The sequence below is a fragment of the Tachyglossus aculeatus genome, chromosome 11 (assembly GCF_015852505.1).
Source record: "Tachyglossus aculeatus isolate mTacAcu1 chromosome 11, mTacAcu1.pri, whole genome shotgun sequence".
Taxonomy (NCBI): Eukaryota; Metazoa; Chordata; class Mammalia; order Monotremata; family Tachyglossidae; genus Tachyglossus; species Tachyglossus aculeatus.
In genome coordinates, this window is record NC_052076.1 from 9,635,519 (window position 1) to 9,656,133 (window position 20,615).

Here is a 20,615-nt window from a genome sequence, read left to right on the forward strand (position 1 = left end):
TGAACTAGAGAAAAGCCATTAACCCAGACTGATTCCCTACTAAGTAATGGAGAAGGAGATATTCGATTTTATCATATCTGCCCAAGGGAAAGGGCTTATATACAACACTGACCCCTCCAGTGGCAGCCTGTTAGCCCTAGGATTTCTAGGTGTCGTTTCAGGCTCTCCACCCCTAGCAGTTCAACGTAAACTCACTGTTTCAATGCATTGTGTGTCACTTTGTGGGCTCAAAAAGGGGATTGACCAGTTTTTGTTGAGGGCCTACTCTGGGCCCAAGACCTGGGTTCTAGTCCTCGCTCTGCCAATCAGTCAATAGAGCATACTGTGGGAAGAGCCCTGTACAAAGAGCACTGCCCCTTGTCTGTCGGGTGACTTTGGGCAAGTCACTTAACTACTCTGTGTCTCAGTTTCATCATCTGTCAAAGGAGGATGGAAGCCCTACGTTCCTTCCAGCTTAGGCTGAAAGCCAGATCATTATGATGGAGGGGTCCGGGGGTCGAAAAGGAAGTTAAACATTTGGGACTGCAATCGGTACAGGAGGGAATAAGGATGAAGTACTGTTGTCAGGCGGAGAGGGCAGAATCAAAGCAGGTAAGGATGAAAATTAGATGCATGCGGTCAGCCTGGTGTCTGGATTTCCACCACCGGCACTCCGTGGCTCAAGCTCAGGAGTGGAGGAAACAGACTGTAGAAGTGATCCAGGGTTGTGAGTTAGTGGTACAAGATCGGAGGAGGAACAGGGGAGCGAAGAAGTTGAGGTCAGTGGAGAGGGCAGTACTGATGATGTCGATCTGTGCATTGAGAAGATGGTTTGAGTAAGGAGACCTAGTGGGGCATGTTGGCTTTTAGAAAATCGGAGGGAGTGAAAGATCAAAGACAGGGGAACAAGACAGATGTGTGGGAGAGGAGGTTATGGTAGGATACTGGAATTTCAGAGTTGGTGAGGGTAGAGCTTTACGATAACTAAACGTGATGAGATCGAGCGTATGTCCATGTTAGCGAGTGTGTGAGGTGGCTTGGAGTTGGAGACAGAGGAAGTGGACAGTGGAAGGGTCGTTAGGGACATCCACATAGATATTGAAATCCCTGGGGGGGATCATTGTAGGGATGGAGAAAGAGAAGGAATGTGAGAATGGGATCAAGATGGTTCCAGGAGTAATAATAATAATAATGAACGGCATTAGTTAAGCGCTTACTATGTGCAGAGCACTGTTCTAAGTGCTAGGAGAAGCAGCATGGCGTAGTGGAAAGAACACGGGCTTGGGGGTCAGAGGACGTGGGTTCTAATCCCAGCCCCACCGCATATCTGCTGTGTGATCTTGGGCAAGCCACTTAACTTCTCTGGACCACAGTTACCTCATCTGTAAAATGGGGATGAAGACTGTGAGCCCCACATGGGACAACCTGATTGTCTTGTGTCTACCCCAGTGCTTAGAAGAGTGCTTGGCATATAGTAAGCACTTAGTAAATACCATAATTATTATTATTTTGATTTGGGGAAAATGTTAATAATTGGACTGAAGGAATTTGCTTTGTATGATCTATCATTTCTCTGGACAGAGCCACAGAACTCAGGAGAGCAGTGCTTCTGTGCTGACGTCAGTCATGAGAGAGCTTGAAAAGTTAAAGGGAAAATATTTTGAAGGTCCAAATTGGACCTAGAAAATAAACATTTGATAAAATCATTCTTCCGTAAGTCAGGCATTAGTTTTTCCGTGAAATTTGCCATTATTTAAACTAGACTGTCAGTTCTTTAAGAATCCTGTGTACCAACTCTATTGCATTGTACTTTCCCTAGGGCTTAGTACAATGCTCCACACAGAGTAAGCACTCAGTAAATACCATTGACTGGCTGATGACAATTTGTCAGCCCCTTTTGGTAATTTGATGTCAATTTTAAGGCTCATTGGAACCAGCCTCCGTTATTTTCTCTTTTTCCAGTAGATGGCAACAGAATACATGAAGATTCCAGGTTTATAGACCTCGGTTTCTTTTAGCAGAAACTTCTTTTTCTCTCCCCCAGAGATTTGAAAATAATGGGAATCAGATGCGTGCGGCCCAACAGCTTCTTCGGCAAGATCCCTAAATGGGCCCGATTTTATTTTCCCTCTTAGGAGGATAAAAGGAAGCGAGACCGGGACCGGCCCGAGGGCGAGGCAGAAAAAGAACTCCAGAGTCAGACTCCTCCCCTAAGACTGGAACTGCCCCCGGAGAAACCGCTAGCGAGTTCGTTAGCCAAGCAAGAAGGTGGGAACAACCAAGAATTCACTTGTCCTGCATGAAAGCCCCGAAGAAGCGGAAATGACCTCCAAGCTGGGGCTTGGGAAAAGGGCTCGGGCTCAGATGCTCCGTCGGGGCCTCCGGTTTTCTTAATACCAAACAGCGTTCCCCTCTTCCCCTCACATTTCACGTTAAACCCCTTGAAGTTAGCCGGAATAATGAAATGCCGTCTCCAAACCAAGACCGCAGTGCTGGCGTGCGAGTGCATAGTTGGAGAGGCCCTGCTCTGGCGAGGCCCAAAACACAAGGTTTAAAAGATAAACCGCCTCCTAAAAGCAGTTAGACTAGTTTCCGCCAAGTTTTCCCTCCTTAAAACTCTTTTCCTCTGTGCCCTAGAAGTGGAACAAACCCCTCTTCAGGAAGCTCTGAACCAACTGATGAGGCAACTGCAGAGGTAAATGGGTTGTCGTCGTTGTTTTTGAACATTTTATCCCCCTGGGAAACTGAAAATTGATAACCTTGGCTAAGGTGTCAGGCATAGGAGCTGCTTTTTGCTTCCCACCACCGCCCCCCACTTAATTGCAGTTGTGTGGCCTACCTCCAGTTCCTTGGGTTTGAAAATGGAGGGTAAATATTTGGTCTGGCAGGAGAAGTACTACAAGAGGCCTTAGCATTACAGACGGTAGGGTCGGGTTGATTGGGATCGGCCCTCTATCCGTCGGCTGGTTTTCTATGAAATTAATCTTCGTATTTTCTGACGATAAGGTGAAAACAAGGAATGGTTCATGCTCTCTTTCACTAAGGCGCAAGCTTCCTTGAGCGTGACTTTCACTCCCTAGGGCAATTTGGTGCTTGCCGAATATTTACTGGTGACTTGTTCACATGTGGAAGTGTTTACAGTCCACCATTCTCCCAGATTTGTACTTCCTAGAAAATGTTGACTTGTAAATTGACTAAAAATTCCATAGCCCAGGGTCTCCACCCTCAACCCACACTCTTTTAAGTGCATTTCTGATGCGTGGGAGAGATCATTTGGCCTCTTTGAAAAGACTTGAGCAAGTGATTTGTAGAAGCAGTGTGGAATATTGGAAAGAGGAGCATAGGCCAGGGAGCCAGAGCAGCTGGTTTCTAATCCTGGCTCCAACACTTTTCTGTTGGGTGACCTTGCGTACGTCCCTTCGCTTCTCTTTGCCTCAGTTACCTCATCTGTAAAAGGGGGATTAAATCTTATTCCCTCCTTCTTAGACTGTAAACCCTTTGTGGGACAAGGACTGTGGCCAACCCAAGTACCTTGTATCTGCCCCAGTGTGTAGTGCAGAGCTTGGCACATAGTAAGTGCGTGCCAAATACCAAAAAAAAAAAAAGACTTCCTTTCTCCATGTGACTTTCTAATTCCAGCCCATTGCTTGCCTACCACTTCCATGAAAGAGTGTCATCCTCTATAGGAATTTATAGGCACAAAAATACTTTGATTTGGTCGTAACCTCTCAGGCGAATTCTCAAAGTTTACGTGTAGTATATTTTCCAAGGGTTTCCGGCCTGCTCCTCAGTGCACTCTGTAGACTCACATTCAGGACAAAGCACCTAGAACTGTGGTTAACGTGTATTTATTCCACCATATTAATCAGTGCAAATATTTGCCAGCTTGGCTCCTCTTTCAGAAAGTGCTTCGGTGGTGAAATACATTGGGTAGTCCTGACTACTTTCTTGGCAGGGCCCACTCCTCAATTGAAGGAAATGGGCCAGTGGCCATTTGCTAGGAAGTCTTAATGGTTGAACTGGTGACAGCTGTAAGAAAGATAAATCTCGGTGTCCTTAGTTCACAGTCGGCAAGTGAGTCAGAGACGGGTTGGTCAGACACAGTGGATTGGTGTAGTAGGACAGAAATAAAGGCAGTTGCCTGTGCACTAGACTTTTATTTTACCTCCTTCCCTATTTTGAATCCACAGGCACGTCTGAGTCAATTTTGAGTGTCTCCTTATGTTTTCCAAAAAGTTTTTCATATTTGAGGTAAAGCATGCATTGTAAACTTTGACTATTACCCCGAAGATAGGGATTTCCCAGCCCCATAAATTCCATCGTCCAGCATTAAACGAAAGCCTTTGTTGTTGCAATAATGCAGTTTGGTTCACCACCGGGGGAGGGTTCTCCTCTCCCATTTCACCTCCTGGACCGTAGGCTCTTTACTGTAGAAATGAAACCTAAGAATGCCTCTTTCATATCTTCACAGAAAAGACCCAAGTGCTTTCTTTTCATTTCCTGTGACTGATTTTATTGCTCCTGGCTACTCCATGATCATTAAACATCCCATGGATTTTAGTACCATGAAAGAGAAGATCAAGAATAATGGTTACCAGTCCATTGAAGAGCTGAAGGTGTTTATAATTCTTTTTTTTAAGCTGGAGATGGAAGTTAAACTCCGACGTAAAATAAGATTGTGACATCTTTATCCAATATAGTTCAATATTTAGATTCTAAAAATACTAAGATTTGGTAGAAAAATCTGCATGTCTGGCATTCTGACTATTTCCTAGTGACCTTTTATTGGGCAAAGAAGAAAGGGGTTTTTTTCCCAGAATTTTTGTCTTTGCATTCTTGGAAAAAAAACTCTATGAACTCTGTGGTAGAAAACCAGATGAGACCCATCATCTGCTCTCTTGGGGTTTGTTTTAGGGTTTTTTTTTTTTGCCGGGGGGTGGGGGTTCCTGTTGTTTTATTTCAATAAATGTTGTAAAACTTTTTAAGTAAAAAAGATGTAGTTACCCAACCTTTGAAATTAGACAGGGATGTGAGACTTTTAACTGCCAAACCACACTAATAAAATAGAAGTTCGAAAGACTGTTTGTTTAATTAGGACCAGGAGAGAGTGCTCCCTTTCTGCCCAGCCTACCTGCACATAGGTAAGCCTGGCTGCAAGGTTAAGATGAAAAAAAATTGGTCTCATCAGGCGTGCTACTGAAAGACAGTGCAATTCTTTTTTTTTTTAATAGTATTCTTTAAGCACTTACTATGGTCCAGGCATTGTACTAAGTGCTCGTAGATTCAAGAGAGGCAGGTTGGAAACAGTCCATATCCCACATGGGTCTCACAGTCTTATTCCCCATTTTACAGATGAGGTCACAGGCACGGAGAAGTTACGTGACTTGCCCAAGGCCACATGACAGACAAGTAGCAGAGCCAGAAGTAGAACCCAGGTCCTCTGACACCGAGGCCTGTGCTCTTTCCACTAGGCCATGCTGCTTCTCATTTGCCTTCTGAATTCCGAAAGGCAATTAACTTGCCTTCTGAATTGCATTTTGGATGTCTGGCCACCTCTGGATTTCAAAAATGTTAACACAAATCCCAAGCATTGAGGTGAATGCTCACATCAAAACCATTTTCCTCATTGAAATAGTCTTGCTTATGTATGAACAGCTACCTGGTTAAACTTGTTTTCATCCCCAGCAGCTCACAGAATATACAGTGAGGTGAGAAACTATGTGCTTTCCTTAGAGAATAAGGCTCTTAAACTGTAAGCTTTTAGAGGGCAAGGACGACTACTTTTTCACATCCTTCTAGCTTCCAGTGAGGTAACTTGCAATTTGGAGGTCACTGCGATGAAACTTTACCTTATCTTCCCTACTTTAATGCAGTGGGGGAATCTGGCCTGAAAATTAAGCATATTGTCAGTTATAGCAGAAAACCACAATCCTGTATAATTTAGTACAGGAAGAAGGAAAGTGTTTCTCATCAGCTGCTGCGTATGAGTCAGATAGATCCAAGGAATCACTCTTCCTGATAGGCAGTAGGTGCCAACTTTTCATTTAGAATGAGGAGGTGGGGATTTGAAGAAGGATAAAGAGGCAAAGGAACAGGCTTCAAAGAGCTAACGGGCCAGAAAGCCACCGTTTTGGGTGTCTTTGGGGCTTGTCAGGGACCATGGGTGAAGAAGTCCAGGAGTCCAGCTCAAAAGCTATCAGGGTGGAGGCGGAGGAGGGGAGAGGGGGCAGCCTCTGTGGAGTAAAGTGGGCACCTATTCTTCCAGCTCATTTTGTGCTCTCCACCTGGGACACAGAATCAGGCTTTAGGTTTTCAGTGAAGAAGTATCAATCCAAAAGTCAGTTTTCATTCCTGTATTGCCCATTGCAGTTCATCGCACATCTGAAAGGCTGAGAGGTGTTGAGCCCCTTGGAAAGCTTAGCTTTCTGCTTCTCTTGGGCTGACGTAGTAGTGCCCCATTCCCCCAAGGCCTTGGGAAGTTTCCAGACGCCTTCTCCTTCCCTGCCCCTGCTTATGGATTCCCCCGAGGACTCGGTAATTGGCGACTCTCTCCGTGAGCCTTGGCCTGGTGCAGTTCAGGTGACTGCACGTTTCTAGGGCACCTGTAGCATCATTACTCAGGATTGCCAGTGGAACTGTGGACCATGTCCATCCCCTCTCATAAGAATTCCGGGAACCGATTCCTGGGGCGGGGCTAGCGCGCCCTGACCTCAGTGTTATTTTTGGCCTTAAAATGATACGAGAACTCATTTTTCTTATTTTCAAATCTATCAACCTTTCTGAGCTATTAGCTGCTAACTTGCCATCAAGGAAGGAGTTTCAGTGGGGCCTTGAAGTCAGTCCAGTTCACATTCACAAAGGGTGAGGTTTGTGTAACGCAGCAAAAATGCACAGCGTTCTCCAGGGCCTTTGCACACAGTGGAAACTAAATGAGAAAGATGGCTTAGATCATCTGGCTACTCCTATTACATGTCTAACTCTTTGTGGTTTTATGGTTTACTTCCCATTAGCAAGTTCTTTGTGACACTGTGCCAGCGAGGTTTTCTTTCCAATAGTTTCCCAGTCTCGATAGAAGCCGAGTAAAAAAATATTTAAAATACCGTCACTACGCTTTCCAAGTTATGGCACGAAGAGTTATCGTGCTTTGGGGGCAGAGTTGCTGCTCACAACTCACTGCTGTCCCATTTTCATTTCCTCTAAACTTTTTATCACTATTAGCCACTAGGCAGAAAGCCCCCCAGAATCTTTCATCTAAGCCTAAAAATAATTGTTAGAGGGGGCATTTGTGCTATACTCCTGTATAGCTTTTTCGCAAACTAAAAAATTACCACGGGGGCGGGTGGGGGGGGAACATTTGTGTATCAGAAGCTCAAATATTTGAAGTGCATTTTGGAAATTTTGATTCTAAGATCTCAACTTTCATCTGCAGCTAGTATTTGGGGAGTTTAAGGGAAGGGTTTTTTAGTGTGTTCAACTCTCTTGAAACATTTGTACCAGGTTTTCAGCTTTGGTCGATCAATAGATGGCACTGTCCTTCAGCTTAGCGGCCATGCTGCTGGCAGTGAGATTGTATCATGGATGTGTTGTCACATTGAGAATGAGTTACCCTTTGTGCCTGTGAAAAAGAGTAATGCACCCCCAATTCCCCATTGTCATTCAGGGTGAGCAATAGTTGTGGGGAAAAATATGTTCTACTGCCTGCAGGGTGGTGCGCTCGAGTTGTTTCCGCAGTAGTGGTGAGGATTGGCACTAAACCATTCACACCCACTTGTTCTTGGCACCCCTGTGCCCAGTTGTATGCATTGTAAGGAGAAAAGGTGCAGTCTGAGACTCACCCAAAAGCAGGTAAACACCATTTTGCCCTCATACATTTGGTCAGCCATCTCTGCTTAGGATATTCAGGGTGGCTTAGCATCAGAGGAGGCTCTTCCACCTCCTCGCAAAAGCAGGAAACAAAAAACGCCAACGAAAAGCATCCGACTTGATAAACCAGAGAGACGCCCAAACTAGCCAGAGCCTAGGTTACTTGGTGAAGCTGTGAAAGGCATTCATTTTTTTTTCCCCCTTGAAGAAAAGTATCCAGAAGCAAAATGTGTTCTGAGATAAAGAGGAATTTGAGGTAGCTGTCTAGTTTAAATATCTAAAATATGTATGAAAATGTTCTCCTCTCAATCTCATCTCTGCAGGATAACTTCAAACTAATGTGTAGCAATGCCATGATTTACAACAAACCAGAGACCATTTATTATAAAGCTGCCAAGAAGCTGCTGCAGTCGGGAATGAAAATTCTGAGCCAGGTAGGAGAAAATCTTCACAGAGGCAATGAAAGAATAAATGTGTCTGTATCCTTTTAAAAGTCACATCAGAGCATCTGGCAACTGAATTGTTTTTTCCTCCTTTCCTCTTTGTCGGGGCTTCAGAAACGTAGCCCTCTATAATGAGGTAAATTCAATTTAAGTGCTGGATCCATTTTAAAGTCGAAAAATTTTGAAGGGAAAAACGTGTGTGTTTATAAAGAGAGAGCTGCAGATGCTGAGGCTAGAAAGTTTGGAGTTGATGGTTGATGAAGTGAAATATTGAAAGGCATGACTTCTTTTTGGACCCTTGGCTGCATTCTTAGTTTTTGTCAACTTGCCTCTTCTATTTACTGGAGGGCGGAGGCAGATTTTGGATTTCCACAAAGAATTGACCTTGTAATTTATCAGACCGTTGGGCTGTGACCTCCGTTTGCCCTCATGATACAGAGAAATTTGTAGGAATCCCAAAGTGTGTTGCACTTGTGATTTTTCCAATTTCAGTGAGTTCCATGGAGGCCATCTGTATTTCCCTTTATTTGGAGAAATGCTGAAGTTATCCAGCGGTAATAAAATGCTCATGTCTCCAAATGCCACTTAAAAAAACTTGGGAACCTGATAAAATTGGAAAAGAAAGACACCGGCCTTGGGATTGCTGTTGGGCTATTTAATACTTGAACAGAATTGTCCCCCACCCTTCCCCAAAGTTGCTGGGAACTTGTCCGATAAATATTATCCTTTTCTTGGAACGGTTTGGTGAGGAAGAGGGATTGAGAAATATTTATTCTAGTCCTTGCAGGAGGACTCAGAAAATTTAGTTCAGACACAGTTGCCAGATTAGGGGAGAGTAGAATGTATATCCAATAGGGAAGCAATGACTTCTTATTTTGAAGTAGAAAACAGCCTACGATGATAAGACTCCGATATCCCTTTTAATGGCAATTTATCTGCATTTCATTCTTGGGTAGGATATTATTTGAGTTGGTTTTTTGTTTTAAAGATATTTCCCAACATAGAGTTTTAGATGAATTTCCAGTCCAAAAATCAAGATTGAAAAAAAAAATTCCATTCTCCTTTCTCCTCCCCTTTCCAGGGCCTTATTTCATTTTGCTTCTTGGTCTGTTTTTCTCTGCCTAGGAGCCCATCCCTCCCCTCATTGCATCCTGGATGTACCAGTGCACAAATATAGACACCACTTATTCATAGGGAGCTCTTTGGCAGTTGGTGGGGAATTCAAGTCATTGCATTGGTGTCTGTCAGCACCCATATCCAGGGCTTGCTTGCCTTATTTCCCCTTTTTCCTTAGAGCAGTAGATGATGTCTGAACCCTTCTTGGTAAACAACTAATAGGAACACTGAAATAAATCGTTGCTTTCGCACCGTCGAGACTGGGCCTATTTACTTAGCGTTCACTAGAAAAATGAGTTGACTACCCCTGGGGTGAAGAGAGAGGTGGAAACATTGGATTAAACAGCAGAGAATTTTGTAATCAATAGAGGGTATTCTACCCAGAAGAAAAGTAAATGACATTAGAAAAAGAGGCCTCTAAACTTCATTATCTCTCTTGCTCCTAAAATGCGATTGAAAAACCACACTCGGCTTGCTGAAGTTTCAAAGTAGTCCCAAATTGCAGACTTAAAGACTTAAAGGATGATTGTGGAGCGAACGAATTGATCCTGGACTGAGTCATTCGGGAGTCAAGGTTTTGAGCCTACCCGCTAGCATACACACTCTGAGCAGCATCGCCTTCCAATGGAACGACACCTCAATATTTCTCAGGGAAGCAGAAGCACAACTCAGAACAGGACTAGAGTCACTTCAGAAAATAAAAATGAATGGTGGTGCTTTAGGACCCATTCCAACATGGCTTAGTGGATAGCACACAGGACTGGGAGTCAGAAGGACCTGGGGGCTGAATCCCAGCTCCACGACTTGTCTGCTATATGACTTTGGACAAGTCACTTCACTTCTCTGGGCTTCAGTTACGTCATCTGTAAAATGGGGATTAAGACTGTGAGCCCCATGTGGTACAGGGATGGTGTCTGACCTGATTACCTTGTATTTACTCCAACATGTAGAATAGTGCCTGGCACATAGTAAGCACATAACAAATACCATTAAAAGAAAGGAAGCATCCCAGCCAAACCTGAGCTACGAACAGGCCTCACACGCTCATCCCAAAAGGGATTGCAGAACTTCTGGAATTTCCAGGGTCTCGTCGATCCCAGTAAAACATGTTTTACCTGAACATTTTTTATGCAGCTTAGTCATAGTTATGGAAAATATTGAAAAACCTAACACACTGTGAAATTGCAGCGCTGCAGAACCCATTTGGGGTTTTTAATTTCCTCTTCTTTCCTTTTTACTTGATGCTTTTCCTGACACAGTTGCTCTGAGGAAATGATAATGTATCTAGATTTGATGGAGACGCTAAGGCCTGAATGTGACACTCTCTCTATCCCTCAACAAAATTCAGTTTTGGAATTTCATTTTCGATGTATATTCTCTCCCCTTCCCTCGCACGCGCGCGCGCACACACACACACATGCACACACACAACCAGCTGATGAGTATGATTTTTTTTTTTTTTCAAAGGAAAGAATCCAGAGCCTGAAACAAAGTATAGATTTCATGGCTGACTTGCAAAAGACCCGAAAGCAGAAAGATAAACTGGAAACACAACAGAGTGGCGAGGACAACAGCTATCTCCTGAAAGATAAAGATGAATTAATGGAAACCAATGTCCAAGTCTTCAAATGTCCGAATAAGGAAAGCAAAAAGTAAAGTGCCTTTGAAATATCAATTGGAGGGGACCATTGAAGGGAAGTGACACTGGCTGGATTGATTATGCTGACAGGATCTACAGTACAAAAAATCCCTCTTTTGGTCTTGGGGTTCTGCCCTCTCTACCCCTGCAAATTTCTGCCTGTATTGTGGCTCGAGTCCATTGAAGAAACGAAAAGCAGCATGGCATAGTGGATAGAGTACGGTCCTGGGAGTCAGAGGACATGGGTTCTAATCCTAGCTCTGCCACTTGCCTGCTGTGTGACTTTGGGCAAGTCACTTCACTTCTCTAGACCTTAGTGCCCTCATCTGTAAAATGGGGACTGAAACTGAACCCATGTGGGACGTGGACTGTGTCCAACCTGATTAGCTTGCATCTACCCCAGCGCTTAGTACAGTGCCTGGCACATAGTAAGTGGCTAGCAAATACTTTAAAAAAAAAAAAGGTTTTAAAAGGGCTTTCTTACCAAGGCGGTTAGGAGATAGAGAAATTGCAAATAATCTGTGGGGGATTGTTATGGTTCTCATCATAAAGATCTACAGCTTTGTAAGGTAACATAGTATTAAGTGGCACTTGATGTCTGTATTGTAGGTAGATTTCAATCAATCAGTTGTATTTGAGAGCTTACAGCATGCAGAGCAATGTACTACGCACTTGGGAAAGTACAGTGCAACAGAATTGGTAGAAACGTTCCCTGCCCACAACAAGCTTACAGCCTAGAAGGGGAGGCAGACATTATTCATATAAAGAAATAATTGATGGATATGTACATAAGTGTCGTGAGGCTGAGGGGGGAGAGAATTAAGGAAGCAAGTCCAAGTGCATGGGTGATGCAGAAGGTAGTGAGAAATGAGGCATTGAGGCTTTAACCGGGCCTCTTGGAGGAGCTATGCTTTAATGAGCCTTTGAAGGTAGGGAGAGGGATTTCTAAAACAGAATGTGGTCAGTGTAAATGTGAGCCATCAGAGTTGTAGCGGAAGGGCAAGCAAGCTGCTTGGGCACTTCCCAAACAGATGGGGGGCACCTAAATATCTGTGAGTGCCCTCCCCCCCCCCCCCCAACCCCAGACACCTGCCAATTAGGGGGCCATTCCTGGGAAAGTGTCAACAAAGATGAAGCTGCACTGATTTGGGATTTCCATAATTCACTTCACTTTTCTCAGGAATACTATTTCCAAGATGGAGGAAGGCCTGTCTCTGGCACACCCCAAACTCCAACTTAGTGAGCTCCCAGCCACTTCACATGTCGATTTGGCCCATAATGCCATGGCTACCCACGAAACATTTTATCATGAACGAAGGAACGAAATTGGGCATTTGGGTATTCTTGCGGCTAAATGTGTCTCGAATTGCTTTGGCCCTTTTTGTGATCACAGAGGAAAGAATTTTTCATTGGAGATCAATATGAGCTAGTGGCAGTTAGGACAGATTCCTCCCCAATGTCTGTCCCTAGAGATGGAATTCAGTTGAATTTGTGTTTGCGTGCTCTGACTCTGCTTGGCAGTAACGTGTACCTGTTTGCAGGCGAGATAAAGATGGATTTGAGGATAAATTCAAAAGCGGTCATTTAGAAAGGGAGCGGGAGCAAATTGACCGCATCGTAAAAGAATCAGGAGGAAAGTTGACCCGGAGACTAATAAATAGTCAGGTGAGACAGTTGGTTTTCTTTCCTCCCATTAAGCCATTCTGTTGGTTCCAACTTCATTTTCCGAATGGTCACTGATTCACAGGTTCCTCTGTTTGATCCCTTTAAATTTCATTCACACTCTTGGGATTTCTTGACAAAATGCCAAAAAAAAAGGTTTCTAAAGTTCAGTTGCTCATCCTATTGTGAAAAAGCTTTTAAATCTACTGTGTTTGTGTATGTTTTTACATTAGGGTGCTTTGAAATTAGGAAATGAGTAAACTGTTTCACTACAACTTTTGGACCAGAGAACATTTTTATTTTGCCAGTTTCTCGTTTTAGGTCACGGGTTTGTTTGATCCCCAAGTGGTTCAAAAACCAAAACAAATCCTGAAGCTCGGGTTCTTCATTATTACATCACTAAAGGAGGCCCCCTTTGGTTCTTAAAGGGCTTGACCCATTGCCAGATGCAACTGGTGCTCAAGTTTTAATTGGAGTTATGATAGTTGACTGTAATGCATAGTCTTCCATGTATTTTTATTTTAGAAAGCAACCTCTAGAGTGAATTACTTCTTATTTTTGAAATCTCCAGAAAGAGTGTGTGGGGTGTGTGTGTGTGTGTGTGTGTACTTACGTACATTTATAAAAGCAATTCATTATTTCATTTTAGTGTGAATTTGAAAGAAGAAAGCCAGATGGAACCACAACACTAGGACTTCTAAACCCCGTTGACCCTATTGCAGGAGGTATGTCGGTGAATCACCATGCAAATGCATTTCCAAACTCAGGTCAAGGTGGGAGCCAATCAGACTCTTAAATGAATTTGTGTTCAGTACCACTATTGAAGTAAATTATGTGTCATTTCCAAGGTGGAAGGTGAAGTGCATTCTCTACTATACCATGGTTTTTGTCAGTCTAGCAGGTAAATATTAAGGTAGACAGACTTTCTAAATGTTTTCCTCTATCTTTGTAAGTGAGGCTGATCATTTGAATGGGTCAAGGCCATAGTGAAGCTGAATGGTTGAGGAGGCCCCAAAGTGGGGATAGAAAAGAATCTGCGTACCTTAAAAGAGCCAAATCCCTTGCCTTTTCAGAACCATCCCCCACCCCCACATGAAATACTTGGCAGCCTTAATTTAATGTAAGTGATGTTGCCCAATAGCCGGTAAATAAAGCTCCGGAGTTCAGTGGAATATTGACGTGGCCAAGAGAAAAAGTGAATAACAATAATAATAGTAGTAATTATTAAACACTTTGTCTGTGCTAAGCACTGGAATCCATACAAGGTAATTAGAACAAAGGTAGTTCCTGTCCCACACGGGGCTCCCGGTTTAAGAGCGAGGGAGAGTAGGTGTTTTATCCCATTATCCATAAGTACAGCCTATGGCAAACTTCTTCCGTTAGCTCTTTATCTGCCTATATGGTCACAGAACGATTTCAGGGCATTTTGTTATGGAACACTTCAAAAACGGCAAAATTTCTACCTATTGGGGGAAGTTGTAGTCCAGAAATTCCATTCATGTCCCTCGGGGCTATTAAAGCATAAAGATGTACCTACCAACAGATGTCCGGCCTTCAACCAGCTCCTTGCCTCATTGTGGTTTTCATTATAGAGCCAGGCTACTGTCCTGTTAAATTGGGAATGACAGCAGGACGTCTTCAATCGGGAGTTAATACACTGCAGGGGTTTAAAGAAGACAAGAGGAACAAAGTTACCCCAGGTAAGTCTGGGAGGGCAGGACTCTGGGTGGGGGGCCCGGGGACGGGGGGGAGCCTGCATGGCATGGCCCCAAACCTCCCCCAACATTGCACTGCGGTCACTGCCGTCCTTCCGGAGTCCTGCTCACCGGGAGAGGTGGGGCCCTCTAGAACCCTTCGTGGGCCCTTTGTGAATCCCGGTCTGCCAATCGGGGGGAGACGGGGAGGGATTGCACAGTGATAGTTCCTACCCCTTACCTGCACCTCCTCCCCCGTTCTTCCCGGGGAGTCCCCACGCCTTCCTTAGGGCAGCTCCCGCTAGAAAAGTTAGTTCCCTTTTCATGTTCCTGGGTGCTCCGCACCTCGACTGCCTTGATAGAATGGCTGTTCCTCTTTTCAGCCAAACATCAGCCACAAGTTTAATATCAACTTGTGGAATGATTTTTGAGGGGGCGGGAAACCTATTATGTATAAATTGGAAAAGGACTTCAGAAATGTATCTGTTAAAAACAATAGCCTTGACATTTGTTTAGGTCCTTCAGTCATCTCCGTTGTCCTCGTCCCTCCGGTAACTCACGGCCCACTGAGTTTGGTCAGCACCCAGGGGTGGGGTTGGGAGAGGCAGCGGTGGTCCCAAGGAGGTTTTGATGGTTAACTGGGCAGGTGTAGGCTCAGCCTCCGTGTTTAAGTGCTTAGCACAGTGCTTTGCACACAATAAGCACTCAATAAATAGGAGCGAACGAAAGCTGGAGGCCGGGTTCCGGTTTCCGTCAAGCCTGGTTGTAAAAAGTTGCTCCGATAGATCTTCAAGATCGAAATCTTCGTTATTTCTTCATTGGTCAACAGTGCTCTACTTGAATTACGGACCCTTCAGTTCTTACGCACCCGGCTACGATTCCACATTTGCAAACATCAGCAAGGATGATTCCGACTTACTCTACTCAACTTATGGGGAGGACTCTAATCTTCCCGCTGGTTTTAGGTGAGCCGCCCATTAAAATTAGATTCTGAAATGAATAATGGCATCATCATAATAATGGCATAGTGTCTACCCACCCTGTTATATTGTACTCTACCAAACGTTTAGTACAATGCTCTGCCCACGGAAAGCGCTCAATCAATGTGATTGATAATTTGGTAATGCACATCAGTCGGTCCAAAACACCGAATATTTTCTCTAGCATTTCTTGATGCTGACACTGACCGCATCTTAAGTTTCCTCAAAGATCTGTTATATGTTCACTTAAGCCTCAATCAATAGCTTGTTTCCTGAAATGTTTAGTTGCTGGCCAGTCTGTCCTGAATCTACCTTTTCTTATTGTTCAAGAGGTTCAATCATAAACTGCTCTGTTTCTGAATAGGTTTAACATGGCAGGCCTCCCAACTGCATTGGGTAGGCTAGGGTGGAGGCAACCCAGAGCCGAAGAGTGGAATTTGTATGTCTCCCTGCCTGTCTCTTCAGGCCCAGCGATGATCATGGCATAATTTGAATAGGACAGTACGCTTCATTCAGTAGCAGATAACACCCAAAAAAACCCCAAAAGACTTTGGCCACAAACAGATCCTAGCAGGGGCTGCTGGGGATGCTTCTATCCCAGCTTTTAGAACAGTGCTTGGCATAAAGTTAAGTGCTTAACAAGTACCGTAATAGTAATCATAATTACCATTACTATTATTATTGTGCTTCTTCTCAGCACTGAGTACATTGGGGCCACTGGGCCCCCGTGGTCAACGAGAGGAGCACCGTGCATTTAAATGTTCCTTGCATATTTTTTAATGGTATTTGTTAAGCACTTACTATGTGCCAGACACTGTGCAAAGCACGGGGGTAGATCACGTAAGCTAATCAGGTTGGACACAGTCCGTGTCCCACATTGGGCTTAGTCGTAATCCACATTTTACAGATGGGGTAACTGAGGCCCAGAGAAATGAAATGACATGCCCAAGGTTACTCAGCACATGTGAGGCAGAGTTGGGATTAGAGCCCAGGTCCTCCGACTCCCAGACCTAAGATCTTTCCAATAAGCCCTGCTGCTTCTTATGCTGCTTCACTGTCCGTTTAATGGGTTGGATAGCAGTGTGGCCTACTGGAAAGACCTAGGGCCCAGGAGTCAGGAGACCAGGGCTCCAATCCCGGCTCGGCCACTGGTCTGCTGTGTGACTTTAGGCAAGTCCCTTACCGCCTCTGTGCTTGTTTCCTCGTCTGTAAAATAGGGATTCAATCCGACTCCCACCTACCGTGTGCCCCAGTAGGGGCAGGGACTATGTCCTACCTGAATATCTCAGATCCACCCAGGCATTCAGAACAGCACTTGACTTATAATAAACACTTGATAAGTACCGTCGTTATTATTATCGTTCCTGTGAAAGTAATTGTTTTGCGACTCTTCTCCTTCCAGCATTCATGAGTTTCTGGCCACATCCCAGGATTACCCGTACATCATGGCCGATAGCTTACTAGATGCTTTGACCAAAGGAGGACATTCTCGGACCCTGCGAGAGATGGAAAGGGTAAGAACGGAGATGCAGAAAGCGGGCGGGCACCGGAGCCCCTGGTTCCAGACTTGGTCCTCTGCTGGGTGGCAGGAAAGGATGGGCCGAACCAGAGTCATAGGGAACTCCCTTGGCGTGAAGAGACGGAGGGCCCAACCCGAGCCAGGGCGGAGGGCACGGGCCAGGGACAATGGGAGGAAGCTGCCATGATCTGTCGGGCAGGGACCTTGAAGAACAAACTCCCTCAAGCTTCAGTTGGTGCCAGTTTTTCTAATCTGTTGGCATCCGATTGCCAGATGGAGCCGGAACCCCCGCCCCAGACCAGCAGGGAGGGAGCAAGGGAGAGGGCCCGGGCCCGGTCATTGCTGGGTGGGGAGGCCCCAGAGAGCCACAGTTGGGCATTACAGGCAAAAAGACCTCTTTTTCAAAAGACAGCTAATGACTCAAGCAGTGGCAAGGGAAGGAGGCCCCCCCCCCACCCGGGGTGCAAGCACAGTTTTCACAGTGTCAGTTTGTACGTGTTGTTGCCCCCACCTAACAGCCAGCCACTGAAGACGAAGGCCAGAATGGGACAGGAGATGCAGCTAAAGACCTGGAGGTATTGTCCTTATTTGCTTTTCCAAGATTTCCCTAGGTGTTTACCCTATCCCTTGAAAGACTCAGCCCTGAGATTTGTAAACCTTAATAATGGAGAGCCGGCCTATTTTCCCGTCTTTCTAACCCCCGATCTTTTAATCCCCCGTGACCCATAGGTGCTCAGTAGATGCTATCGATTGATTAGTGATAGGTGCACTTAATCTGCCACGGTCTCAATAAGTCTGGTCTAGGCCTCGGTTAGGAAACTGTGAAGCAACTTGGGTAAAATAGCCCCTTGGATTTAAGCAAGATCAGCACATGGACTGTTTCCTGAGCACGAGACACCCCCAACCCCACTGTCAGGATAATCATGGACCAAAAAATGCCCACGATGAGCTGTGAGGGAAATTGCAGGTGGGCTGGGGGGGCGGAGCCGAGTAGGCTTGGCGGTGCCGAGGCGCCCAGACCACCTGACCCACCAAGAATTTGGAGTCTTCTGGTTTGGCCAACTCTAGCTCTTGGCTTTTGGGTCAGGTTCCCGAAACAGATGCAGCCAGTCGCCCGGACTCCAGCAGCAAGGACAGACTTACGGCCCTGAAAGCAGTAACAAACTTTGGAGCCCAGATTGAGGTGTTCGACTCCGCAGGTGAGCGCCTCCTCCTCTGTGGCAGCAGAGAGGAATAAGAACTCATGCAGCCAGGACCCTGGCAAAAAAGACACATGACCTTCCTCCACCCCGCCACCGACCCGGCGGAGAAACAGTCTGGACCGGTGGCGGTGGGTTGTGGGGGTGCAGAGGGACAACCACCGTGTCATGAGAACGTTTCTGTTACCCTTTCTCCCCTTCTCCGGAGACGGTGGGCCGAGTTACCTGTCGGCAAGTCTGCATTAGACTGTGGCACCATTTCTCCAACGGGCCTTTTTTCACTGTTGTCCTTACAGAAGCGGAAATCTTCCAGAGGAAACTCGACGAAACCACCAAGTTGCTCCAAGAGCTCCAAGAGGCTCAGAACGAGCGGCTGAGCACCAGGCCTCCACCAAACATGATCTGCCTGCTGGGGCCCTCCTATAGAGAGATGCACCTGGGTATGTAGTGCACAGTCGGGGTGGGCCTCTCCCAAAGGAGTTTGTTAAATACACCTGCAGTGCCCAGGCAGTATTCCCCCCTGCAAGCCATACCGAAGAAAAAGGGGGACGGGGTTGTGTGCAGTGAGGAATAAATCACCTCCGGGCTGTGGTGAACTTTTAATTTTGTGGTCAGAGGACTCCCCGGGGCCCTTGGCAGTTTTGCGGACCGGCCCTCAGGGGCATCGTGGCCCTGGTTGCAGCAGGTCCTTTTTTCTTCCCAGCTGAACGGGTGACCAATAATCTAAAAGAGCTTGCACAACAAGTGACGCCCGGCGATATCGTCAGCATGCACGGAATCCGGAAAGCCATGGGCATCTCCATTCCTTCCACGGGCACGGACACCAGCCTGGTGGATTTGACAGAAGGTATCTGCCGCTGCTTCTCAGAGCAGAAATGGGAGGAGGGCCAACTTTCCAACTTGAGGGACAGGGTGAGAGGGTGGAGCCGGATTCATTTTGGGGGTTGCTGGGAACTGTGAGGTCAAAGGTTCCTGTGCTTATCCACCCTGAGCGTAACTAATCAGTGCTTAGAACAGTGCTTGGCACATAGTAAGCACTTAACAAATACCATCATTATTATTATTATTATGTTTCAGTATCACATAGCATGCTAATGATGCTTTAAGGGCCAGCCTTCTTTCATTTAAAGTGGTTGGTTTGTCTGCCTGGTCATGGAAAGATGCTCATACTTGGGCTAAAAAAAATTGGATCTGACACTCTGCCCAAGGAGAAATTTAATATTGCTCTCCTTCCCTTCCTGATGGGCCTGGGCTGGGAGAACAGGAGGCAAAATCTTAGCCTACAGGGTGGAGGCAATGCAACCAGTGGGAATTTTGCAGCTCAGTCATTTGTGAAAAAAATGAACTGCAAGAGGAAGGCCTACAGCGTCCACCCCTCCCCACCAAAGATCCAAAACAAAGGCCTCCCCGCAACCCCTGACTTCATCTGGTACCCAAAGAGATTTCCTATCTGAAAAATCATTTTAGGGCCGGGGGGAAGGTTGCCAAAGGTCTCCAAAGACCTCCCAGACCCATTTAGCTCTGGGGGGGCTAGTGTGGCGAGGGTGAGGGTTTCGCGTGGAGTTGGCCTCACCCTGAATGGTGGACATTCGTGGAAGCCAAAAGATTTAAGCGATAAATTTGATCTTAGTCCATTTACAGCAGAGCATCTGAAGTTTTCAACATTTGAGACTTTGACTTAGAGTTAGTGGAACAGTGTTAAAGTTCATTGTCTAATCTCCTGTGGCCATTCGCGTTTCCTTTTCATCAAAGGAAACGTTCCCCTACTTCTGTTGGTACAGGTAATGTATCACCGCAGGTATAAATGCCAGGCATCAGATTTTAAGTTAGTGGTGTAGTTCATTACCATGACAAAATTTGGTTTTGTAAATAGAAATCGACTTAGAAGCAGAGTTGCAAAGAGTGACCACAGGGATAGTTCCTTCTTGGTAATTAATACTCTCCACTTCTCTTTTGAACCGGAGGAAGTATGAACTGAAAAAGAGGGGGAAAGGCAGGATGCTAATTGTGTATTTTTCTTGCAGATTTTGAAGAACCTGAGAAGATTGACACCACCTTCAGCAGCGACTGTGTGGCTGATGGAATTAGAAGCTAAGCTTGGTCCCAGTGTAAACACGTGTATATAGTTTTTATCCGGGTGTGTGGAATGTGTATAGTATGTGACGTTTGGGACAGGTTATTTCAGTGTTCCACATTTTAAATGAATGAAGCAATTTGTCATTTTTTAAAAACTTAAATATACTTCTCTAGTTCAACTTGTGTCAATCAGTGGTGTTTATTGAGCACTTATGTGCTGAGCACCGTACTAAGCGCTTAGGGGAGTACAGTACTACAGAATTAGCAGACATGTTCCCTGGCCACAGCGAGCATACAGTCTGGGTCGGGTATAAATGACTCTTTAAAAGCCAGCCCCGTTCCTAGCTCGCCGCCAATGAAACGATCAACCCTGGCTCAGGAAATACATAATAAAATTGAATTTCTCCTCAAGGCTGTCCGCATCAAGTCTAGGCCCGGGACCTGG

The 20,615-nt window shown here is 45.4% G+C and overlaps 1 protein-coding gene across 1 annotated transcript in view; it reads left to right on the forward strand.

Moving 5' to 3' along the window:
• Window positions 1-20,349, forward strand: part of BRD7 (bromodomain containing 7) — a 32,113-nt gene extending 11,764 nt beyond the window's left edge. The window contains exons 3-17 of the mRNA XM_038754090.1: window positions 2,115-2,247; window positions 2,617-2,674; window positions 4,451-4,595; window positions 8,166-8,276; window positions 10,869-11,053; window positions 12,582-12,705; window positions 13,352-13,427; window positions 14,295-14,402; window positions 15,226-15,361; window positions 16,779-16,890; window positions 17,414-17,470; window positions 17,983-18,094; window positions 18,391-18,534; window positions 18,798-18,941; window positions 20,119-20,349. Of these exons, the coding sequence (XP_038610018.1) occupies window positions 2,115-2,247; window positions 2,617-2,674; window positions 4,451-4,595; window positions 8,166-8,276; window positions 10,869-11,053; window positions 12,582-12,705; window positions 13,352-13,427; window positions 14,295-14,402; window positions 15,226-15,361; window positions 16,779-16,890; window positions 17,414-17,470; window positions 17,983-18,094; window positions 18,391-18,534; window positions 18,798-18,941; window positions 20,119-20,189 (1,716 nt within the window). The 3' untranslated portion in view covers window positions 20,190-20,349. The remainder of the gene's footprint in view (window positions 1-2,114; window positions 2,248-2,616; window positions 2,675-4,450; window positions 4,596-8,165; window positions 8,277-10,868; window positions 11,054-12,581; window positions 12,706-13,351; window positions 13,428-14,294; window positions 14,403-15,225; window positions 15,362-16,778; window positions 16,891-17,413; window positions 17,471-17,982; window positions 18,095-18,390; window positions 18,535-18,797; window positions 18,942-20,118) is intronic.
• Window positions 20,350-20,615: the final 266 nt, after the last annotated feature.